The 25,337-nt window shown below is 35.9% G+C and overlaps 3 protein-coding genes across 3 annotated transcripts; all 3 read left to right on the top strand.

The window, feature by feature from the left end:
• The first annotated feature begins 6,337 nt into the window (after nucleotides 1-6,337).
• On the top strand, nucleotides 6,338-8,154 carry LOC9304495 (protein MIS12 homolog). Its single transcript, XM_002868377.2, has 7 exons — nucleotides 6,338-6,570; nucleotides 6,664-6,727; nucleotides 6,802-6,921; nucleotides 7,003-7,089; nucleotides 7,170-7,308; nucleotides 7,729-7,860; nucleotides 7,955-8,154. The coding sequence occupies exons 1-7, from the start codon at nucleotides 6,449-6,451 to the stop codon at nucleotides 8,005-8,007; spliced, it is 717 nt and encodes a 238-aa protein (XP_002868423.1). The 5' UTR covers nucleotides 6,338-6,448; the 3' UTR covers nucleotides 8,008-8,154.
• Nucleotides 8,155-10,620: 2,466 nt separating this feature from the next.
• Nucleotides 10,621-11,681, top strand: LOC9304496 (protein PLANT CADMIUM RESISTANCE 2). The gene is made up of 4 exons (XM_021019715.1): nucleotides 10,621-10,775; nucleotides 10,890-10,961; nucleotides 11,065-11,277; nucleotides 11,395-11,681. The coding sequence occupies exons 1-4, from the start codon at nucleotides 10,688-10,690 to the stop codon at nucleotides 11,484-11,486; spliced, it is 465 nt and encodes a 154-aa protein (XP_020875374.1). The 5' UTR covers nucleotides 10,621-10,687; the 3' UTR covers nucleotides 11,487-11,681.
• An 8,352-nt stretch (nucleotides 11,682-20,033) lies between these two features.
• Nucleotides 20,034-20,507, top strand: LOC110226523 (uncharacterized protein At4g04775-like). The gene is made up of 2 exons (XM_021018460.1): nucleotides 20,034-20,156; nucleotides 20,229-20,507. The coding sequence occupies exons 1-2, from the start codon at nucleotides 20,034-20,036 to the stop codon at nucleotides 20,505-20,507; spliced, it is 402 nt and encodes a 133-aa protein (XP_020874119.1).
• Nucleotides 20,508-25,337: the final 4,830 nt, after the last annotated feature.

Here is a 25,337-nt window from a genome sequence, read left to right on the forward strand (position 1 = left end):
TTGCCTCTTTGATCTTTCTCCTGTCTCGGGCATTCAGACTCGAGAGATCAATCTCAGTAGGAGGAGGGTCGACGGGGCGAGTAAGTGTCATTCTGACAGAAAACCCGGCGCCGTGAATTCTTTCTAGAGTAAAAGAATTCCAATTAACTGGCCTCTCCAAGACGGCCTTGTAAAATTTGAGAAAATCGACGGATAGAACTGGTCGAATCTGAGGACCTGCGAGAAAACAAAGAAATGTTGAAACACAGTTTGAAATAATAAAGGGAGCTTATTCAGTTAAGTCCCAATTTCTACCCAAATTCGATGACCAGTGACTTCGAGGGAGTTCGGAAGAACTTTGAATAGAAAAATTATTTATGCGGAAGAAGAACCAAAACTTCCTCCAGGCGGTGTCCTTTAAAGGAAGGCCATCAATGAGATTCCGATCCGCGTTTGGATAAAGGGTATAATACCCAGAAGTTCGGGATTCGCGAGCTTGAAAAAGTTCCAGGAGTTTGCAAAGTCCCAATGAGTAGCCCGCCTCCGCCGCAACAGTGAGGGTACACAAAAGATACCAGAGCATGTTGGGCGACATCTGGGAGAAAGCAATTCCCAGATGATTGAGGTAGACGAGAAGCACCTCAGGAAGGGGAAGGAATAAGCCGCACCCTTTGAAATAAAATTCATAGGCACAGCAGTAACATTCTCGCCCCGACTCCGGAGACTCGAAGGGCTCCGGGACTACCATCTCTACCTCAGGGGGGATGAGACATAATCTACGAATATTGTTGAGAGAATCGATAGTTGATTCACTCTGGGGGTGAAGATCAAACCCATCTCCGGTTTGAATCTGGGATTCGGACCCTTCACCCATGAGAGCTTCGAGATCGTTAGTCTCGTATTCGCGGAATTCGGAAGAAAGGTTCGACATTTTACGAAAGGGAATTTTTACCAGAAAGAAACAGTGACTTCTGTAATAAGGATGAAGGTTTTCTAGGTAAAGAAGATAAGATGGAAAAGTAATATTACCTCTTAGAGCCCTAAAGTATGATGAAAGACCGCCTCGAGAATATTGGGAAGTGGGACGGTTTTCCCCATGGTTTTAATATAAAATTAAGAAATTAATGATGACGGTTGTCAGGAAAATCAAATCATCTGATTATCCGAGATCAGCGTAATAGCGAAAAACATGGAATAATTCTAGAATGTTAAAGATCTCAAGTCATTAATTACTATCTACTTAAGTCTTCCAAGCCGAGCACTCAGCTCGCAAGACTTGGGGGGCTAAATGTTGGGGTCGGATCCCACACACTTTCGGTAGGATCCATTTGGATCTGTCCATGTCATTATTACATAATAATCCTCTTGGATTTCTAGGTATTTCATTAGGAGAATCGAGCTCGACCAGCCAGAAGTTCGATTCAGTTTATTAAAGAGCTCAATCTTTACCAGTACGGAGTTCGCTCTTATTCAGCATACAGCTCGCACAGAGAAAGGCCGAAGCGAGGAGAATATTGTTCGAGGTTCGCGGCAGCGTCAATACGCGGGAGTTCGGAGTCAACAAGAAAGAGTTCGAAAGATCCACGCGAAGCCCAAGATAGGTCAAATTCAAGCCGTTTCGGTCAAATTGTAACCTACATGATTAATGCGGGTCAATGCGATTATGAGCAGTAAATAACCGCATTGATCATGTTTTCTCTATAAAAACAACCTCAAACGCATGTGTTTGGGGGGGACAATCTTTTTACCTCTTACAATCAAGCAATAGAACATACTTTCTCTCTTACAATTTTGCAAAGCTCTTTACTATTTTGTTCTTATCAAATTCTTTCGCTTTATTTAGTTTCTTGGTTACTTTCCTGTTCAAATTCTTATTTTTCATCCTTTGATTTTAGAGTATTTTCTCCGCAAAAATACTTAAAGACAATCAAGTGTGAATCCTACATCCACAGAAGGGGGTCGTTCAAATGGGTTCGTCCTCAAAATGATTCCAAAGGCAAGGAACACCAAGAAAATTCCACCCAGAAGAGTGAGAATGTGTGTTATAGATGTGGATCTAAGGGACATTGGGCCCGTACGTGTCGAACTCCTCCACATCTTTGTAAGCTGTACATGAATTCCACGAAAGGAAAAGGGAAAGAAGTCAATTTAGCAGAAAACTTCGAGGATACATCGTATCTCGATTCTCCCTCCTTTGCAAATGATTTGGATTAGACCGCTTTTGCGGTTAACTAAAGAGCTTGTATTGAGACTGCTGAAATAGTCTCTAGTTATGCCATATATGTATAATATTATGCTTTTGTTATTTTGAAAAATAATGTTGTTTTAACAATAATTTAATGTATAATTATTGTGTGTTTTCCTTTTATGAATAAAATTTACTTTCTTTTTATTGATGTTTATCTTAATCACAGAAATGGATGAAACAATCTCCAAGGAAATGGCTCAAGAAATTTGTATACCAGATAGTGGAACAACACACACTATTCTGAAGGACAAAAGATATTTCTCTAACTTAAAACCGACAAACATTATTGTCAATACAATATCAGGTCCTGTAGACGTGATTGAAGGAACAGGTATGGCCAACTTTATGTTGCCTAATGGAACCAAGTTTTCCATAAAAAATGCCTTGTATTCTCGAAACTCTAAAAGGAATTTGTTGAGTTTCAAAGACATATACCTTCAAGGATATAATACTCCGTCTGCAACTGAGAATGAAAAGAAGTATATGTACATAACTTCTGATAAATCGGGAAAAAGGCTTATATTAGAAAATTTTCCAAAACTTCCTTCAGGATTGCATTATACTCATATAAGTGCAATCGAATCGCATCTAGTGATTAAAAGAAATCCAGAAGATTTCACATTATGGCATGATCGCCTCGGTCATCCAGGCACCTCGATGATGCGAAAAATCATAGAGAGCTCACATGGACACCCATTGAAAATCCAGGAGATATATCATGGGAATAAAAAGACATGTGCCGCATGTTCTCTTGGAAAACTAATCATAAGGCCATCGCCAACCAAAATTGATAAAGAATCACCCAAATTCCTTGAACGAATTCAAAGAGATATTTGTGGACCAATACATCCACCATGTGGACCATTCCACTATTTCATGGTATTAATTGACGCATCCAGCAGATGGTCACATGTTTGTCTATTATCATCTCGAAATATGGCATTTGCGAGATTTCTAACTCAAATAATCAAACTAAGGGCTCAGTTTTCTGATTACCCTATTAAAAGAGTTAGACTAGACAACGCTGGTGAATTCACATCCCAAGCTTTTAATGATTATTGTATGGTAACGGGAATTGAAGTAGAACATCATGTAGCTCATGTTCATACACAAAATGGTTTGGCTGAATCTTTAATTAAACGCCTGCAATTAATTGCAAGACCATTGATCATGAGATCAAAACTCCCAACCTCTGTATGGGGACACGCTATTTTGCATGCTGAAGCACTTATCCGAATGAGACCAAGTGCATATCATAAATATTCCCCATTACAACTAGTATTTGGTCGTGAACCAAATATTTCTCATCTAAAGATTTTCGGTTGTGCGGTATATGTGCCTGTAACACCGCCACAACGTACAAAGATGGGACCACAACGAAGGTTAGGGATATATATGGGTTATGATTCTCCATCCATTATAAGGTATTTAGAACCTCGAACTGGTGACCTCTTTACGGCACGCTTTGCTGACTGTCATTTTGATGAAAAAGAGTTCCCAGTTCTAGGGGGAGAAAGCAAACAAGTAGGAAAGAATATAAAGTGGAGTGTACCATCTTTGTTACATCTTGATCCTCCTACGAAACAGTCGGAACTGGAAGTTCGATGAATTATGCATTTACAAAGTATAGCAAATCAATTACCTGATGCTTTTGCAGATACTAAAACGATAACCAAATCACATATTCCAGCTGCAAACGTTCCTGCTCGGATTGAAATTCCACAAGAACATGGAAAAGCAGACGAAACACATGAGTCTAGAACACGCCTGAAGCATGGTAGACCAGTTGGTTCTAAGGATAAAAAATCCTAGAAAACGAAAGGAAGTTGAAAAGCATGATATTTCCAAAATAGCAGAAAACATTTTGGAAGAAACGAATTATGAGTCTAATGACAATAATGAGCATCATGAGCCTGAAGGAAATCATGAGATTTCTATCAACTATATGCATAATGGAAAGATCTGGGACCGAAATAAAATGGATGAAGTTAATGACGTCTTCTCATACCTTTTGTCAAAGGAAATTGATGAGGAAAACGAGGATCCAGAACCAAAGTCGGTGTATGAATGTCAAAAGAGACATGATTGGATAAAATAGAAAGATGCAATACAAGTCGAACTTGATTCGCTCAATAAGCAAAATGTATTCGGACCTATTGTACTCACACATGAAGATGTGAGACCGGTTGGATACAAATGGGTTTTCGTTAGAAAACGAAATGAGGAAAATGAAATTACGAGATACAAGGCTCGTCTCGTAGCTCAAGGATTTTCTCAAAGACACAGGATTGATTATGAGGAAACATATTCCCCCGTTATGGATGCAATAACGTTTAGATTCTTGATGAGTCTAGCGGCTGATGAAAATTTAGAAATGCGTCTCATGGATGTTGTTACAGCATATTTTGATGGATCATTAGATACATATATCTATATGAGAGTTCCCGACGGGTTTAAGATGCCAGAAGCATTGAAATCTAAACCCAAAGAGTTATGTGCAATAAAGTTGCAAAGATCATTATATGGGTTAAAGCAATCTAGGCGAATGTGGTATAATCGTCTCAGTGAACATTTAACGAAAGAAGGATACGTGAACGATCCTATATGCCCATGTGTTTTCATCAAGAAAACAAAATCCGGATTTGTGATAATCGCGGTATATATTGATGATCTAAATATAATTGGGACTCAAGATGAAATACAGTAAGCAACAAACTATTTAAAAGGAGAATTCGAGATGAAAGATCTCGGACAAACAAAGTTTTGTCTTGGCCTACAAATTGAACATTCCCAAAAGGGTATATTTGTGCACCAATCCACGTATACCAAAAGAGTGCTAAAACGATTCAACATGGATAAGGCAACTCCTATAAGTACTCCTATGGTCGTTAGACCACTTAACGTTGAGACTGATCCATTTCGACCGCATGAGAAAAATGAAGAGATACTTGGTCCTGAAGTACCATATATGAGTGCCATCGGAGCCTTTATGTATCTTGCGAATTGTACAAGACCTGATATATCATTTGCCGTTAATCTTTTGGCAAGATTCAGTTTATCTCCTAAGGCATTGGAATGGGATTAAACATATCTTCCGATATCTTCAAGGGACGATAAATTTAGGATTATTTTATCCTAAAAAATCAAAAGGGCAAATGGTTGGTTTTGTAGATGCGGGATACTTATCAGATCCACATAAAGCCCGATCACAGACTGGATACGTCTTTACGATCGGAGGCACTGCTATATCCTGGCGTTCTAAGAAGCAAACGCTTGTGGCTACTTCTTTAAACCATGCTGAAATCATTGCACTACATGAAGCAAGTAGAGAATGTGTATGGTTGAGATGAATAAGCCAACACATTCAATCAAGCAGTGAGATCAACGTAAACAAAGAGCCAACCATCCTATATGAAGATAATGCTGCATGCGTTGCCCAAACAAAGAAAGGATATATCAAAAGTGATAGAACCAAACATATCCCTCCGAAATTCTTTTCATACACCCAAGAACTTGAGAAGAATAAAGACATTGAAGTCAAATATGTCCGATCATGTGACAATGCTGCAGATCTCTTCAAAAAATCACTACCTACCTCGGTGTTCAAGAAGCATGTATATGCTATGGAAATGCGCCATCAACGTGATCTGTAAAGTTAATCACTCGAGGGGGAGACTACGTCGTTGTACTCTTTTTACCTACTAAGGTTTTTCCCACTGGGTTTACTTAGAAAGGTTTTTAACGAGACAACAGAAGACGTTACACAAGACAATAGTGACACTGGTCGCCAAGGGGGAGTGTTACAAAAGTCATAGATGTCTGCGTAGCCGTGACAAGTTTATAATTTTGATGTGGAGTCCACCGTCACTATGTGTGCATAGTAACTTATCTTTTTCTCTATAAATAGAACGTTAAACGTTCATTGTAAAACACAATTCAGAAATACAATATCACAACAATCATCAGATAATAGAATTCTCTCTCTTTCTATTCGAGTATACTATTTACACCGGATATAAATATTTCTTCTATAAATATATTTATCTTTATGATAAATACCAATATACTTTTTAGAACAATAATTTCATTATTTAATAAAATTCATTTCAAAAATACAGTTACTGAAATTCAACTTCTGCTCAAGAACTTGCATCTACTAAAATCTCCCCCAAATCCTGAAAAATTAGGGTTTCGTCGAGAAATTTGAATCAGAGTGTGAAAATGGAAGGAAGCAAAAGCGAGGCAGTGTTCGATTCCATGAATCTAAATCCTCAGATTTTCATCAACGAAACAATCAACTCCGTCGAAGATTATGTCGACGCAGCTTTTGATTTCTATGGCCGGTTCGTTTCTCACTCACTCTCTTCCTCCATGAATTCGTTGTTGCAAAGCTTTTTCTAACAAAGGGTTTGTTTGGTTCTTACTTACATTTGCAGAGAAGCATCCAATTTTCTCAAAATCAACGGATCTGTTAAACAAAAGTCACAAGATTTATCAAATGTGAGTATGAGTGATTTCATCTTATTCTTTTTCTTCTTACTCTTGTCACATTTTCGGTATTACGCATTTTATAGGGTATTGAACGTGTTCGTGGTTTGATACAATCGGTTATTGACAAGCGTATGGAATTGTGGGAAAGCTATTGTGTTCGATTCTGTTTCGCAGTTCCTGATGGATTTGTGTTGCCCAAGAGTGTGAGTCTATGTTCTCTTCATTGTCTCTGTCTCGTCTCTCACTGTTATACTGTGGTTTGCTGAATTGTTTCTGTTCGTCAGGACGAGTCGTCGCCCATTCATCAGGAAGGGTTATGTGATCTAGAGTTGGATGCAGAATTGGATTCTCTAAGGGATAAGCTTAATTTGGTGAGAGAAAAAAAACTGATACTTTTTGGTCTTTGGTCTGTTACGTTTTCGTTTCTTTAAATGAGATACTTTTGTTTCAGGTAGGAAAGAGGTCTGTTGAGCTCGATTCCGAGCTCCAGGCTTTAGAAAGAACCTCGGTTTCGAGGGAACGGTCTTTGAGACTCGTTAATGAGGCTTTGGAGCTTTATGATGAGTCGTCTGTCGATGAAATGTTCAAAGGTAATCAAGATGCAAACTTTATATAGTCTTTGATGTATTGAGATCTTTTGATTCATTTCAATGGAATGATTTGGTTATGTTTTGTTTGTTAGTTCTTGATGACCCTGAGAACTCTTTTCCACTTAGCCTGTCAGTCATGAACTTGATCAAATCGACATTTTTTCGTTGCTGCTAGCTAGTATCTTGAGTAATGTCCTGTTCTCACTTAGAATATAGATATGAAATCTCCCTACCATCTTCTGGAGATATACTTCTGATTAATTTTGATGGGATCTCGTTTAGAGTTTTGTTATTTTGCATATATTATCAAGTAGTGGGCGTCCATTATTTCCTTTTTCTCAGCAATACCTTTGTCTGTTTGTTTGATGGTTGATAGCCTGACTATAGACGACTTGCATCTCAAATAATGGTTTTCTGCAGAGATGGCGAAAATGGCATCGGAACTTCGTGCAAGCGTGGATAGGCTGAGAACAAGAAGAATGGAAGCCAGTGAAAGTGCTAAAGTAAAGAGACTAAAGAACCATGGCAAAGAGTTTTCGGCAATGACTTTCGGTAACAAACTTTAACATTGTTGTGATATTACAGTGTTAGAAGAATAATAAGTGTTACATGTTTGTCATCTTCCTTCGTTTTCTGTGGTTGTCAGATGGAAAGCTTGAAGACCTCGAAAAGTTTCAAGCCGAGTTAAAGAAGATGTGAAAATTGTTAACCTTTGCAGCAAAACAGTTGTGGTTTGTCAAAAGGAATGCTCCAAACTGAACCTTTTTTTTGTAAATGACTAACTTGACATGTTCTCTTTAAAGACTACCTCGTTTCAAGCTTACCAAAACGGTCACTTGCAGATTAGAATTCGCAAATTATTAAATTACGAAACCTGTAAAAGACTACTGTTTTTAAAGCTCAGGCAAAGTTGACGAATGATCCATAACTTTATACCAACAGCTTTAATCGTATTCTATAGTTCAAAAACATGATTGAAAACAAATGGTTTCAAAGCTTGGGCGATGTTGACAAATGGTCCACTCATAAGCGTAGGGAGAGTGGGAGAAAACTTTCAGCTTGTGCATGATTTGGATCACTAAAGATTACTTTCTTGTTCAACGTTATCAATTTGGCGCGGTGAGCATGTCCTTTATCATATTGACTCGACCTTCAAACCAATAGAAATGATATGATATGTAGAAAAAGGATGTATTTGTTATTGAATTGGTTGCTTTACAATGAGCGGCTTAACATATTTATACACATGACTTAACCCCAAAACCCTAGACGAGACTTGCAGACCAAGTAAGTTCTAAGTCGGCTAGGCCCAACATACAAACGTAGCCCTACATATGAAAACACTCTCCGAGAAAGGTCTTGAATTTGACCAAGGCAGCGTTGTGATTTCTACAAATAATCAAATCATCAACATAAATCAGCACTCGTATCAACATCACCACGAGAATAAAAAAAATAACGAATAGTCTACATATGACTAAACGAACCCCGCTTTAACAAGCGTAGTAGTGTGCTTCTCAAACCAACATATGTACACGGTCTAAGGCAAAATGGATTATTTTATATAGACATATGTTTTTTTTCTGATAAATATATATATTTTCTATTTAGTAATATACAGAAAATTTAGAACACTAATTTGCAAAATGATTTGCGGGGACCTGGAAATAGTCACTTGCGTGCCATTAGACATCTTCTATAGGATTTGGACCGTTTGGTCGTCATTGTAATTAAAAATAAGAATGTACGGATGACTCGTTAATTTGTTTTTAAAATTAACGACTTGTAATTTAGAGTAGATTTTTTTGTTGGCAAAAATTTTAGAGTGGATTGGAAAATATTTATGTTTATTTTGACGACGGAACATATAGAAGATGTCTACGCTAAATTATTATTATTTTTATCTACTCTCAATTATTTTATGGATACCGATGGCTTTATTTTAATCTACTCTGAATTATCAACTTCTATATATATTGATGGCTTTATTGAATCTACTCTAATTTTCTTGTTATATGTAAATTGTTTTCTTGGTTATAAGCTAAGTTATAATATTTATACCAATGTTTCGCAAATTGTAATAGTTATATTTTACATCGATTTGGACTGAGTTTTTGTACGCAAACATTCACTAGATCTTCCACTACATAACTTAAGAAAAAAGAAAAAAAAAAGGGAGATTTATAAACTTTAATTTTTGGACTGAGTTATATTTTACATCAATTTGGACTGAGTTTTTGTACTCAAACATTAACTACAAAAAAAAGATCTTATTAAATCACTTAAATTGTATCACTTCACTAAATGATATTATTTTGAATCATTTATTTATAAATGATGTAAATATATATATGTTCACATCAATTATACTAAGTGATGTTATAATTAATTAGTTTGGCATCAATTAAATAAAATTGATTTAAAATATATTATTTCGTATCACTTTTTATAAACTGATATTAAATATTAATTTACATCATTTAGATAATTGATGTATTTATTAATTTTTGTTAAGATCACTTTTTAAATGATACAAAATTTACATCAATAAAAACTGATGTTAAACTAAATATATCAATAACATTATTAAAAAAAAAAACCTCATGTATTTTGAATTTTATTAAACGTATGGATTTTTATTTAGTAAAGCTTATCATGCATGCATATGGATATTTCATGGAGTGATTAATAAACATTCAGAAAAAGGGACATTATTTCTTTTTAGAAAGAAAAAAAACTATTAGTTTTATTTTATGAGTAAAAGATTTGTATATGTATGTATTGTGTAAGTAATGGTATTGACTACTCAGACGATGAAAGACTTTTCGAATGCAAAACAATGAGTGGATTACAAAAATTCAGAGTCATAAATCTAAAAAATGAAGCTTTTCTATGAGTGTTTATTGTTTTTATAAAATATCCAAATATTGATCATTATACGATCGAGCTCATAGTTATAATTGTCATTTTAGAGTTTTTAAGTCCATATATATATGTGCTAAATCAAATTATAAAGTCCTTTTTCGTTAAACAAATGATGGAAAACAGTTATATATATGTGCAATTTTTTTTTTTTTTGAAAAAAATATATGTGCAATTTTTCATATTTCAATACATCAACCATTATCCATTAGAAAGACTTGGTATTATTCAAGTAGATATTAAGTAAATCTTGGTGGCTACTTTTAAGATAAAACAAAAACATATGGCTTATTTTATGATTTTAAAAAGTTGAGCTTCGGACGAGTTCACAAATAATGGAATTAATATCAATATAAATACAAGCATAATTCTTCGTTTATCTCACAAAACTTTAAACACATTGCTTTCTATTTTAAATTCTCTCTATCTCTCTCTCTCTCTCTCTCTCTTTCTCTCCATGGAAGCTCAACACCTTCATGCCAAGCCTCATGCGGAAGGAGAATGGTCCACAGGCTTCTGTGATTGCTTCTCTGACTGCAAAAACTGTAATCACTCGTTTCACAATTGCTTACATATATATATATTTATACGTGTAAAAAGCTGAAAACAAATAGTTTTGTGCTAAACTTATTATTTATCTTGTAAAAATGTATGGACAGGTTGTATCACATGTTTGTGTCCATGTATCACATTTGGCCAAGTCGCTGATATTGTAGACCGAGGAACCACCTGTAAGTTACTTATAATACACGATATCATTATAAAAAAAAAAGAGAAGCTTTTGTCAAATTTGGCGGCAACAAGATAAATAATTGCTTATTCAAAATATTTCAGCATGTGGTGCTGCTGGAGCACTATACACGTTGATAGCCGTAATAACTGGTTGTGGAAGTATCTACTCGTGTTTCTATCGTGGAAAGATGAGAGCTCAATACAATATTAGAGGTGATGGTTGTACTGATTGCCTTAAACATTTCTGCTGTGAGCTTTGTGCTTTGACCCAAGAATACCGTGAACTCAAGCATCGCGGTTTCGATATGAGTCTTGGTAATTTATTTCTTTCTTTTATACGGATTTTTTTTTTATATATTTTGTTTATGATTAATTTGTTTAGTGTAATCGCAATACAATTAACATTCGTTAAAAATTAATGTGGTATTTTAGGATGGGCGGGGAACGTGGAGAGGCAAGTGCAACAGAACCAAGGACGTGTGGCGATGGGTGCTCCAACCTTCCAAGGCGGCATGACCCGCTAAGATTTGTTTCTTAATGTCATTCATTTGTCATCTATGAATAAAACGAGGATTAATCCTCTCTTTGTGTTGTATAATATGCTATTATGCTTGTTGTGAAAGTTTGAACATGAGTGTTTCTTCAATGTATATTCCACTGTACAGTTACAAGAATTTAACTACTACGTCCGAGAAAGTGACACCAAAACAATTCTACTCTCTTTCTTCCTAATTAATCCAAGTTTTAGAAAAGAAAAACATATTTCAAAAAAATAATCTTTTCAAATTTTATGCATCGTTTTATTACCATTATTGATGATGAAAAATGTAAATTTTTAAGAATAGTTAATTATTATTAGTTTAGAGTAAGAGAAAATTATTAATCTTAAAAATAATACATATATAATTAATTATGATTATATTTTTAAAATGTGTGTGTAAAACTTAAAGATTGAACTAACTAGCATATATGAGATTTGCGTCTCATATGTATCGGATAAAAATATATGGATTTTAATTACGAGGCTTTTGCTTATCTTATATAGCAATAAACTATTACTATTTTGAAACATAACACAACCCTATAAAAAAAAAAAAGGACAAACAAAAAGGGTAAGAGATGAGCCTACAAAATCCACGAGTATATGTGAATATAAATCCTTTTTATGGATGTTAGATTATTTCTTTGCATTCGTCTTGCAACGAACATTGATCGGAAGACTATTCTGAAGGTTTTATTTTTATGATTCTGTGCAACTTACACTATTGTAAACTTAAAATAAGAAAATATAATCATTATAGTTTTTCAAATACTCTTAGAGCATCCGCATTGCATAAATAATAGGGTGACTTTAACATTAAATATAATAAATATTAAAATAAAACAGAGTGAATAGTAGAGAACGTGTCTTTGGGTAGACATTTTTCTCACAGTTAATACACAGTGTCTTCTTTTTTTCCTAAGGTGAGAATGCTTGGATTCAATAATACTAAATTTAATATTAAATTATACTTAAAAGACACTTTTAAAAGATTTACCAATGTGGATGGTCTTAGAATCAATGGATCTTTAATTCTATTCCTAGAAACTTCTGCTTCATCAAAATAGAATCTTTACATGAAAAAGAACGGAAACAAAGCAACAAGGCAACAACAACACCAAGCAACAAGGGGCAGCAACAACAACCTAGCACGAATTGAATTGGACTTGGAAAATCCAACATATGCTTTATTACTTTCTGAATTTACCTTCTTTTTTTTTGTTTCTCTATAAAACGATTGAGTTGATTGTAGGGGCTGTGGAATTAATAACTAAATTAACCAAAAACTATTCGGTCAAGGATTCGACACTTATACAAGTCAACTTGTGTGCCATTATACGTCTAATGATTTAATTTGGTTGAGATTCTAAATGCAAAATTGAACTATTCTACTTAAAATATCTCACTTGAATTTATTTTTTTTATTTGTCTGAAACCTACCTCAAAATGTATTTATTTAGTCAACTGTTTCTGGATCCATTTGTCGCTGATTCAGTAATACACCTTCACTAGTTCTCCTTCAAGATTAAATTTGTTTTTGGTTTGGTTCGGCTCGATTTCCGAGTAAAGCTATGGCTAAACTCGAACCGAAATTTTATTAATTCAATTATGTTTGGAATTCAGTTCAATTTGGTTGGTTTGATTCGGTTCGATTATGAGTGCTCATCTTAACCTTGGGTTTTTATATTGGGCTCGAAGATGAAACTTTGTGCCTTGGTTGGGCTTTACAAATAGGTTTGATGTTACATTTGAAATTAGCAATTCGGGTCTGGCCATGGCACGAATATAAACGGCCAACTTTCTTTCATTCTGTTTGAATAATCAACGACGTACACTATGAAAAAGGATATTGTATTGCCTAAAAGCAAGGCGAATTCCGACAAAAAAAAAAAAATCCCTCCGAAATTATTTCCTTGTTATGGCGAGATGGTTATTGCAATTTTTCATGTTTAAACGTTTTTTAAAAAAATCCCACCACTAACCTCTAGAGGTGTGACTATTTCATCTCTATTTCTTAACTAAAGATGTATACAAAAATATGTTTCTCTATCTAAAATAAATAAAAATTGTTAAGCTTTTTGAGTTTAGAATTAAATGATAAAATACTATTTAATTCATAAAAATTAAATTAGGTAATGGAGTTTGTATTAGTGGAAAAAATGTTCCAGCATCTCCAATGGTTCATATATTGGTTTCTCTCATATGGTTCTCATGAAAAAGAATTTCAAAAAAAAATCAAAAACATGTTATATGAAGAGAGACAGCTCTCTTGTGAGAGCTTTTGAAATGCAAGAGAGACGATGACGTGGCGTCATACCATTGGTCGATTTTTAGACAAAACAAGGAAAAGGTGAGATGAGAACTTCTTTTTTTAAAAAACTTTTTTCATAGTCCAATGGTAGGTTCTCTAGTGGGGTTCTCTTAGAAAAAAAATAATTTAAAATTTTATTTCATAAAACTTAATAATTATTGCAATTCATAAAAATATTAAACATACATTATTTTCAAACATTTAAAAAAAGATATGCAAAAACAAAACCGGAATAACGATTAGTTGTACTGTTGATTGTTGCGAAATTTCTGCCATATGTGCTCAACCAAATTAGGTTTCAATTATTGATGCATATCACGATTACGAATTTGATTTCGAATGCCTATCATATTCCTGAGATTTGTAGGCATCTCTGTAGAATACGCTAAATCGACTTGAGAAGTTCGGTTTGCTTCAACTTGTGTGAATTCCAAAACATCAAACATTAAACAAGAGAGATCAAACAAATTATAAAAAGCATAACCAAATCACAAAAAGTTCAATGGTTGGGACCGTTGGGTCATGCATGTACTTAGCATATAATTATAACAATGCTACAAAATTCTAATGGATGATGACAAAATAAAATGGTTTAGCCTAAAGGGTAATGTGCTTATTTTAAATGATCTTCTAAGTTGTGTTAATTATATAAGGAAAATACTTGGGTTCACCCCTAGGGGTGAACCTTTATATTCACCGCATTTATTTCAGCCAATCAAAACCTGTCACCTAATAATAATAAAATTTTTTAATTTAACTATAAAATCTAATTTGCCACTAGAAAAGAAATTATGTATCGGTTTGGCTTTATTGGAAAGGATCAAAGTTTAGATTTTATGATTAAACGAGATTAAATATCGGTATGGGTTTATAAACGGATTTAGATTTTACAATTAAACGAGGTTAAATATCGGTTTGGGTTTAGAAAGTACGATCAGGGTTTAGATTTTATGATTAAACAAGGTTAAATATCGGTTTAGATTTATAAACGGATTTAGATTTTATAATTAAACGAAGTTAAATATCGGTTTGGGTTTAGAAAGTATGATTATGGTTTAGATTTTACAATTAAACGAGGTTAAATGTCGGTTTGAGTTTAGAAAGTATGATTAGGGTTTAGATTTTATGATTAACGAGGTTAAATATCGGTTTGGATTTAGAAAGTACGATTAGGGTTTAGATTTTTTACGATTAAACGAGTTTAAAGAAGAATTAGGGTTTAGGTTTTGAAATTAAACGAGATTATATATCGGTCAGGATTTACAAAAGAGTGGTTAGTGATTAAATTTAATAATTAAATGAGTTTAATTTTTTTATTATGTGGCGAATTCTGATTAGTTATAATAAAAGGGGGTGAATAAAAGGATTTATCCCTAGGGGTGAACCCAAGTATTGCTCATTTTATAAGCATTATGAACCGTGTACCTTTTGAAACGAGCCTTTGAACTTAACTTATTAGGGTTGATTTTTTAATGTATTAGGCCCATATTTGTGAAATGTGAGGCCCAATAGAGAAAACCAGCAAAATGAGTTTTTTTTTTCATTGTAATAGATTCTCCAATCGCATTGTGACACTTGTACGCCTCTCTTAATTTCTCAAAACTCTCTTTGGATAGTCGATTCTCTGTTGTATTATCAGTTTTGATTTATTTTTTTGGCAATTAAACATGAGAATCCATCAAATTTATGAAGAGAACCTCCCTATGGAGGGGACTAATCTCTGGAGCTCCTCAAGCATGACTTAATGATCTATCTACTCTCCAAAATTATGTCATACTCTTACACTCATAATGAAAGTTTGAAACCCATGTTTACCCTTACTAAACGGACCAATCAAAAGAGAGAGATTTTTGACCAATCAAAACAGAGAGATTTTGGACCAATCAAAACAAAGAGATTTTCGACCAATCACAAACGAGCTCATGTATTCATCGGGACAAATCCAATCTAAAACTCAAAATCACCACGCCGTCGTCGTCTTCACCTCGTCGCCGTTCTTCCACCATTGAAAGTGAAGCTTTAATCTCTAGGTTAGTTCCTATTCTCTTCTTCCACTTCTAACAATGAGTCTTTAGTTTATTTTGGTATTGTATTTGAAATTTGGAGATTTCTATTAGATTTGATAGGGTGGTGTTGGTAATTAATAGACATTGTGTTGGTAACTATGTATTATGGGTCGATTAAGACACTTTAATGGACTGTAGTGGTTGATTCGTTGTTAATTAACCGTAGGTAGATTAGTGTTTTTGGTCCGAGAATCGATTTGCAAATAGAGTAGAATATGTAAACCTGGGTATAACTGAAAAACGTGGTATAACTGTTTGAAGTAGTATATTTGGTATTTTTGAGAAAACCTGGGTATAACTGAAAAACGTGGTATAACTGTTTGAAGTAGTATCTCTGGTATTTTTGAGAAAATCTGGGTATAACTGTGACACGTGGTATAACTGTGACACGTGGTATAAGTATTTGAAGTAGTACTATATCTGGTATTTTTGAGAAAACCAGGGTATAACTAAGAAACGTGGTATAAGAGCAACCCCAATGGGAGACTCTTCATAGATTTCTTAGTACAAAAATATTGAAAAAAATAGAAAAGTAGGAGAGTGAAGTAAAAAACTCTAGACATAGTTTCTTATTTAAGGATTTTCAGAATCTCATAAGAGACATTTGAAGGTGGTTTATCTTATTTTCATAACTAAAATTTAATTCAATAATTTAATTCTATAAAAATATTAATATTTTAGTTTTTAGAAACTCAAATTAGATCTATCACCATTGGGGTTGCTCTAACTATTTGAAGTAGTATATCTGATATTTCTGAGGTAACTGTTGAAGTGGTATAACTGGTAATATTGGTATAACTGTTAATGTATTTTTTTTTCCAGGAGATTGAGCAACCTTCCAATTAAAATACATTTTGATTATGATGGATATTATTCAAAAACCGGATATGCATATAAATAGAATCCAAGGGTACCTGGCTTGTACGGTCTATTGTTTAGGACATCATCAATGGAGGAGATAACTTATTCGCGGTTAGTAGATAAGATATGCATGAAGATGAGGATAGATGAATATACAACAAAGGTGAAATTGAGTTACATTCCATCGGGAGTTCAACCTCCTACATATTCATATATTTAGAATGATGATGATGTATATGTTTATCTAATAACGTTGGATAAAGAGAAAAGAAGTGTTTTGCATGTAGAAGTCAGTAATGAGTTGAAAATGGTTCTGCTAAACGAGCAAGAGTCGAGAGTACAGAGAAAAAGTTCAGTTGGTGTGAATTTTGTTGAGCAGATTTCCGATGGTATAGATAATGATAGAGCTAATGTTGATGCCGTAACTCTTTACGCAAACGAGCCACTAGCAGAACAACTTTCTGAGCCTTTGAAGCCACTAGAAAGTGTTGTTATCGGAGATGTGGAAAATGGTGTTGATAACAATATGGAAAGAAGTATGGAGAATGATGGTATTCGTGAATATGTTGAGAAGCCACGTGCAAGCCAAAACACTAAGCATGATGATATGGATAATGATGAAGCCACGTACGAGCTACAAGGGCTAAGGATTCAACTCGATTCTCGGTTCAAACATATAAGAAGATGAAGATATGCTCTCGGTCAACTACTGCTACGGGCATCCAAAAGAGAGGCACACCACATTTAGTTGTATCCGTATTGCATGATGATTATCCAGGTCAATTCAAGACCACAGATCCTAAAATTCTCATTGGTCTTGTCCAGGGAAAACTTGATACAAAAGTGTCATACTCGATTGCTTAGAGTTGAAAAAAAAACTAGCTATTAGTGATATTCGTGGTAGTCCAGTCGAGAATTTCAAGATGATTTATTCTTATTTGTATATGTTAAAGAAGGTGAATCCTGGTACAAAAACTAGTGTGGTATTAGATGAAGAAAAAGGATTCAAGTACCTATTTGTCGCTTTGGGGCCTGCCATTGAAGGGTTTAAAGTCATGAGGAAAGTGAGTATTGTGGATGCAATATTTTTGAAGACTGTACATCGTGTGCTAAGTTTTGCCACAGCTCAAGATCCAAATCATCACCTTTATCCCTTAGCATTTGTTGTATCTGATGGTGAAAAAGATGTTAGTTGGAAGTGGTTTTTGGAAACTTTGAAAACCGGCATACCGGATAATCTTGAATTGGTCTTCATGTCTGATAGAAATCAAAGCCTCATCAAGTCAGTGGCTGAGGTGTACCCGAGCTCTCACCATGGAAACTGTATTTATCATTTGTAACAGAATGTGACAAATAAAAGTTACACACAACAGAGAAGACGTTGCTAAAAAATTTAGGAAAATTGCAGCCATTTGTACAGTTTCTGAGTTTGAGAATGAATATGCAGATTTCAGAAGAAGGTACCCTAAGATAGTCACATATCTTGATGATCATACCGATTTGGAAAAATGGGCATTCCTGGAGTAAAGTACAACATAGACACCAGTAATGCGGTTGAATCTATGAATGATGTTTTTAGCAACGTGAGGGGGTATGCGCTGTTACCTATGATAGATTCAACTATTGAAAAATTTACAGAATGGTTCTGCAATAATGGGACAGAAGCCATAAGTGGATTAAATGCACAGAAACTAGTTCCTTTTGTGGAGAACGACATACATGATACATGTGAGGTTGCAAACAAATTAACGGTGAAGGAGCTTTAGACCTACGAGCTTCAATATAGTGTCATTGGTCGCGATGGTAAGACCTATGTGGTGGATTTGAGGAATAAAACTTGTTATTGCCGTCGTTTTGACTTGGACAAATATCCTTATGTACATGCAATAGCCGCTACGATGACTCACTTGAAACAAGAAAATATATCATCGGAGGTACGTAGTTTATATGATTTGTGCACGAAATATTACTTTGTCGAGCTCTGGGTTATGGCATATGTTAGAACGATTTTCCCAGTGCCGCATAGGTCTGAGTGGGTTATTCCAAGTGAAATCCAAGAATTGTACGTATTACCCCCGGTTCATGTTGTAAGAAAGGGTAGAATTCAAGAAACTAAATATCCATCGGTTGGGAAACGTCGCCAAAAGAGTAAGCGTGTGGAAGGCAGAAATTTGGAGAGCTTGTTTCCAGACCGGGAAGGTGGAAACCAGGGAGGTGGCCAAGATTAATGTATTCAGTGTCATTTGTCTCTGATTTTGTGTTTTTATGTATTCATTGGTTTTGTAAAACTTGGTTTGGACTTAATTCTTCTTATTCCTCGTCAGGATAGGACTCCGATACACAACGGTGGTAGACCCCTTCTTCGCATTCTTTTTTATCAACTTCAGCTTCTTAGTGTCCTCTTGCCTTGGTTTCATCAACATTGTCATGAGCTTTTTCCCCTTGTTCTTTTGGATCCACTTATTTTCGCTATTTCTTTTTCTCTTTTCATATCTCTTGTAAGTCCTTTTCATCATCTTCTCATTGTTACTTGGCTAATCATCTTTTCCAATCTCTTTCTCTTTCTCTCCACCCTCACTCCCCTTAGTACCACCATCCACATCACCCTCTTTTTCAATCTCCACTCCTTCTCTGACCTCACCGGGAAAAGGGGATTTTCATACCCGTACTATCGGGACCGTAGATTTTTATACCTCGACATTTTTGTAGTGTATTTTCCAATCCAAACTGAAATAAAATTTGAATTTCATACATGTATTTGATAAAACGTGCAAAATACAGAGTCAATCTAACGGGTGTTAGTCAACTCCGTTACGGTGCTAAGTCATCGTACACGTGTACGCTGACGTGTATCCAAAACGACGTCGTTTTGATAATTGTTCTCAAAAGTTTAAATTTTTTGCAAAATTGGGGTTTCAAACTCGTGTGCCTCAGCTACTCAACGAGCACCCTATACCAATTCATCCCACAACTCTAATCGAACATTTTTAAATCATTTTAAGTTATAAACCTTGAATATTTTGTGTTTTCAAATTAATCAAACGACGTCATTTTCAATTGGGGGAAAAATAAGAATTCTAGGGTTTCGAATTGAGAATCTGATTTCTCATTTCTTCTTTTTCTTCTCCAAAATTAGAGTGAAGATAGAGGAGAAAATCGCATAACAGAGAGCTAAAGAGAAATTGGAGCAGAAGAAATCGTCATTTTGCTAGCAGGTAATTATGTCTTCCTCGAGCTTCGATTTAATGAAGAAATGAGGCTGAATTGGTGAAATTTGATGGGTAGTTGTGAAATGGGTGATCGATTAAGAGGATTTCCTAAGAAGTGTCGGTGTGGAGAACCTATAGTGATGAAGACGTCAAACACTGCTAGAAACCCTGGAAGATTGTTTCATGCTTGTCCTTTTGGAGAAAATGTAAGTGGCTAAATTCTGGAAATTGTTGTGTTTTTGTGTCATATAAGATATGCATTTAGCTTGGTGTGACAGGATAATAGGTATCATGTGTTCAAATGGATGGATTTTTGTATGGTGCAAGAGATAGAAGACTTGATAGAGAAAGTTGATAACTTAGAAGGAACTTCGATTACAATGCAAAAAAGCTTCAATGCGTGTGAATCAGAGATTGACAATCTGACGATGGAGATGCATGTGTGTGAGGCTGTGATTGAAAAAGAAGTTGCAGAGTTGAAAATTCAGTTCCGTAGCTTGAAGAATATCGTGGTGTTTGCTTTGGTGTTGATTTTCTTTTTCAGGTTTATATTTTAAATCTATATGTATTGTAGTGAATGAATGATGTGGTTTTGTACTATAAGAATGATGTGTTTTGAATTATGAGAATCTATATGTATGAATGATGTTTGTGTTTGGGTTTGTGTAATGATTGAGAAGAAAAAGAAATCATATTGTCTTGAAAAGCATATTGTTTTGAAGAAGACATGAAAACAAAACACAAAACAGATCATAGTCTTGCCAAAAGCATACATAGTAAAGAGATCATAATGTCTTGCCATTTAATCCGATCCGATCAGCCTAAACAAAAACCAACTTAATCTGATCATTTTAGAACCAAAAAAATCCATGATCCGATTAAGCAAAAGCCTACCCCGATTAGTCTTATGTTGCTTGACTTGCTTGTATTGCTTGACTTGCTTGTATTGCTTGACTTGCTTGAGTGTTATTGGTCTCATATCCATCTTCTCCATCTTCTATGGCAGGTGTCTTCTTCTTCCTTGGTGGTTTGTATCTCTCAACTCCTCCATTAGGACACTTTTTTGTTGTGTCCAACATGATCACAGAGAGCACAATGCATAATTCTTCTCTCTCTACTAGCCTTCTTCTTCTTAGTAGGAGACTCATGCCTTGCTTTCTTCCTCTTTGGCTTTGGTTTCCTCCCTTTTCTGTTTTCAATCTACTCAACTAAGCTAGGAGGTGGCACCACAACAGAACCTGATTTATTCCAAAATAACAAACCATTGACTGGTTCAATGGTGTCACTGTAAATACACTGCTGCCTGAAATTCAAATACCATTCAGATATGAAATCTTCACGATTGAGTGATTTCTTCTCTGTGATGACCCGCAAAGCATGGCGACATGGAATTCCACTCATATCCCATCTCGTGCATACACATGTTCTCAGGCTAAGATTCACACTATGACTTACACCACCTTCAAGAACATCAAATTTACCATCTCTACTTGAGACAAATCTACAGAACTTAATCTTCTTTGCTTCTTCCTCTAAGAACTCCATTGCTTTGGGAGTAAATCTGCTGGTATGGTTCTCAGCTTTTGTCTTCCTTATATCAATACGAGCCATGGTTCTTCTCCTTAATGTCTCCAACATCTCAACAAGTGGCATGTATCTTGCTGGATCAATGGCATTGTTGAAAGACTCTGATATGTTGTTGTGGACATCAATACATTGAGTTGTGGGTTGACAGAAAGCTCTACTGCAATTTCGTGGGTTTCTCTCCATGATGGCATCATATAGTCGCAGATCATAAGCTTTCACTGCTTCCAAACTTGCCTCATATTCAGGCCCCGTGTAACTATCTGCTACTCTCCAAAACAGAGTCTTCACTTCACTTTGGTTAGAAAAGACCTTCTTCAAGTTGCCATATATGTGCCTAGCACACATTATGTGCTCAACATGAGGCAAGACTCTCTCTACTGCATTCAGCAAGCCCTGCAAGTTGTAAAACTTGTTGATTAGATAAGATTAAAACATATACAAAAGATAAGATTAGTATATATATACCTTTTGTCTGTCAGATATAACCGTATATCCTTGACCCTCTTGCAGATTAAAATCTTTTTGGAGCTTCTTATGAACCAGGTCCAGTTATCCTCATTCTCCACATCAACAACAGCCCAAGCAAAAGGGTACATACCATTGTCTGCATCTCGTCCAACAGCTGCTAACAGTTGTCCTTTAAGTGTAGACTTAAGGAAGCACCCATCAATCCCAAATATTGGCTGACACCACATTGACCATTGCTTGCGGATTGCAGCAAAACAGACATAGAATCTCTGGAATAACTCAGCTCCATCTTCATTAAAGATTGTGTCTAACTCCACAGTTGACTCATTAGACCTGAAAAAGGAAAAACAGTTAGTAGGTTAGATATAAGCAGTACATAAAGAAAATAAAAAAGGCAAAGACTTTCGAAAGGATTGCACCTTTGTAATCTCTTAGCCTAGAGAACTGCTCCAGATGTTCTTGGTGAATCTTTTCTATCACTTTCTTCTTTGCATTCTTGCACTTGTCTATGCTTGTTGTCAAATTGTACCTCTTCTGAATTTCATTGAGCATAGTCCTTGGTCTAAAGTCAGGATCGGTCCTTATGTCATCTTCAAACAGCTTTGCAATCACACCTGCTTTTAGTAGCTTGCAATAACCATCTAACACGCAGCTGTGAACCAAATCAAATGTCTTCACCATCCACTTACTGATGCACTCTTCATATGAGCAATAAATTCTCCAAAGACAGCTTTCTATTGAACACACAGCTCCAGATTTTTCCTTACCCCATCTATCTAACTTGATGTTGCATCCTTCCTTAAGTGCATAATCAACCAAGGCCTCTTTGAAGTCTTCCAAAGACTCAAACACTTGTCTAAACTTCAGCTGACCACTACCTCTTTTGCATCTTACATACTCCTCTCCACCATCTCCTTCATCGTCAAAGTTAGGAGGTGTGTTATGGTAGTCAAAATCTAGGTCTTCATCGCCAAAAGAGGCAGCATTCCTCTCAACTCGCAGCTCTGCATCACACGGCTCCTGAACAACCACATCATGAGGATTCTTTGTTGAATTGACCACAGACAAATCAACAAATCCAGTCCATTTTCCCGCTTCACACATCTTTTGAAAACTCATATCCTCATTACTCAAGCTCTTCCTATCCTTAAAGTCGTCATATGACAGCTTACACCATATCTTCTGCCCATATAATCCCTCCCTCAGCTCAGTTGACATCCTATTAAAAACATCTTCGGGAATGCATTCAATTCGGATCATCTCTTCACTATCGAGATAAGCTAAGTCACCATTGTAATCTTTCACCCAGTATCCACCATGATAGACGTTGAAACATACTTCATAATGGCTGCAAACAACACAAAATTTTAGATTAAAACCTAGCTATTTCCAATCTCACAGACATTTCATCGAACAGTTGGTGGATACAAAAAACAAAGACTTTAAAATCTATAAAATTTGAGCTAATTGAAACATCTAAGTTGTTAAACTACTCTAAAAACAACGAAAACAATATCTAAACCATGTTTTTGTGTGGAATACGACAAGAATCTGAAATTTTAACTCGATTTTGTGTAGAACCATACCTCATTTTCGCAGATTTTGTAGTTTCTACTCGATATCTTCTCTAATCGGCTCGATTCGTCTCTACCACAATTACACCACACACTATTAGGATAGATATTATAAGATTATGTATCTATCAGTTTGGTACAAATATTATCTCAGAGAGATCTAATTAGATCCTCTACTACTTGTATAAATACGAACTCCTATGTGAATAATAATCATAAGTTCATAATACATCTACATGGTATCAGAGCAATTCTGATCCAAAAACCCTAAATTCTTTTTTCTCTTCCGTTGATCCTCTCTTTAACCTAAACACTCCTCTGTTATCTCTGTTATCTCTTATCTCTTATCTCTAATGGCAATTGAACCCTCCTCAGCCGAATTGGCTCCGATCTTCAACGTTTCTGAACCTCACAAAACGTTGATCTCTCTCAACATGGCAAACATAACCAAACTCACACAAAACAACTACATCACATGGCGTCTTCAGATCCGCTCCCTCCTTGAAGCACATGAACTTCACGTCTTCATAAACGATGTTGACCAGACTCCACCATCAACAATCACTGTCAACGATGCTCAACAACCAAACCCGAAGTACACAGCCTGGATTCGCCAAGACAAGCTACTTTTTAGTGCTGTACTCGGGTCACTCACCCTCTCTGTTTAACCACTTGTAGCCAGAACCAACATGACTCGCGAGTTGTGGGAAACACTTCACCGCACGTATGGGAAAGCATCTCATGGCCACATCAAACTCATCAAAGATCAGATCAAAGCTACCACCAAAGGCAACAAATCCATCAATGAATACATGCAAAGTATCATTGACAAATCTGATCAACTTGCCCTGCTTGGAGCTCCGCTTCCACACGAAGATCTCCTTGAACACATCACAAACGGATTAGGAGATGATTACAGAGCAGTCACACAGATGGTTCATGGCCGAGATACGCCAATCTCGATTGAGGAGCTCCATGAAAAGCTCATCAATCGAGAAAACACTCTACGGGCTGCAGCTACAAATGATGTCACTGTTCCGGTAACGGCTAATGCGACCCAATTCAATCAACAATCATCAACGCAGCGTGGTGGTCACAATCAGTCTCGCGGTGGTTATCGGTAGTCGAAACCATATCTTGGAAAGTGCCAAATATGTGGTGTTCAAGGTCACGGAGCCAAACGATGTCCTCAGTACCAACAGTTCACACCAACCTCTCCGTACGCAGCACAACAATATCCGTCTTCATACAAAGGACCAGCTCCGTGGCTTGCTCCGCACCTACCACTTCCACTACCTCAATAGCGTCCGCAAGCTCATCACGCAACAACAAGCAGCCCCTACACGGATGTGAATCCATGGCTCCTTGACAGTGGTGCCTCGCATCATATCGCAAGTGACCTCACAAACCTAGCTCTCTACGCTCCATACAATGGCGGAGAACAAGTCACGATTGGCAATGGCGCTGGCCTTCCAATCACCCACATTGGTTCTGTGTTTCTACCCTCAAATTCTCGAAATCTTCATCTTAAGAATACATTATGTGTTCCCACAATGAAGAAAACTTGATCTCGGTTAACAAATTATGCAAAACTAATAATGTTATGGTTCAACTTTGTCCCTATGATTTTCAGGTGAAGGATCTTCACACGGGGATAACATTTCTCAACGGCAAGGCCAATGAGGGTGTTTACGAGTGGCCGATTACATCCTCTCCAAACACAACTTCCTCTTCCGTCGTTGCATACTCTTGCATTAA

Source organism: Arabidopsis lyrata, assembly GCF_000004255.2.
Source record: "Arabidopsis lyrata subsp. lyrata unplaced genomic scaffold ARALYscaffold_7, whole genome shotgun sequence".
In the NCBI taxonomy this organism is placed as follows: domain Eukaryota; kingdom Viridiplantae; phylum Streptophyta; class Magnoliopsida; order Brassicales; family Brassicaceae; genus Arabidopsis; species Arabidopsis lyrata.

What these genes read in the sequence shown, in the direction of transcription:
- LOC110226523 (XM_021018460.1), top strand. Translation starts at nt 20,034, where the DNA reads ATGGGTGATCGATTAAGAGGATTTCCTAAGAAGTGTCGGTGTGGAGAA. An exon ending in CTTGTCCTTTTGGAGAAAAT is followed by an intron (nt 20,157 to 20,228) that starts GTAAGTGGCTAA and finishes TTGGTGTGACAG; the next exon opens with GATAATAGGTATCATGTGTT.
- LOC9304495 (XM_002868377.2), top strand. Translation starts at nt 6,449, where the DNA reads ATGGAAGGAAGCAAAAGCGAGGCAGTGTTCGATTCCATGAATCTAAAT. An exon ending in GATTTGTGTTGCCCAAGAGT is followed by an intron (nt 6,922 to 7,002) that starts GTGAGTCTATGT and finishes TCTGTTCGTCAG; the next exon opens with GACGAGTCGTCGCCCATTCA. An exon ending in GTTTTCGGCAATGACTTTCG is followed by an intron (nt 7,861 to 7,954) that starts GTAACAAACTTT and finishes TGTGGTTGTCAG; the next exon opens with ATGGAAAGCTTGAAGACCTC.
- LOC9304496 (XM_021019715.1), top strand. Translation starts at nt 10,688, where the DNA reads ATGGAAGCTCAACACCTTCATGCCAAGCCTCATGCGGAAGGAGAATGG. An exon ending in CTTCTCTGACTGCAAAAACT is followed by an intron (nt 10,776 to 10,889) that starts GTAATCACTCGT and finishes ATGTATGGACAG; the next exon opens with GTTGTATCACATGTTTGTGT. An exon ending in TGTAGACCGAGGAACCACCT is followed by an intron (nt 10,962 to 11,064) that starts GTAAGTTACTTA and finishes AAAATATTTCAG; the next exon opens with CATGTGGTGCTGCTGGAGCA.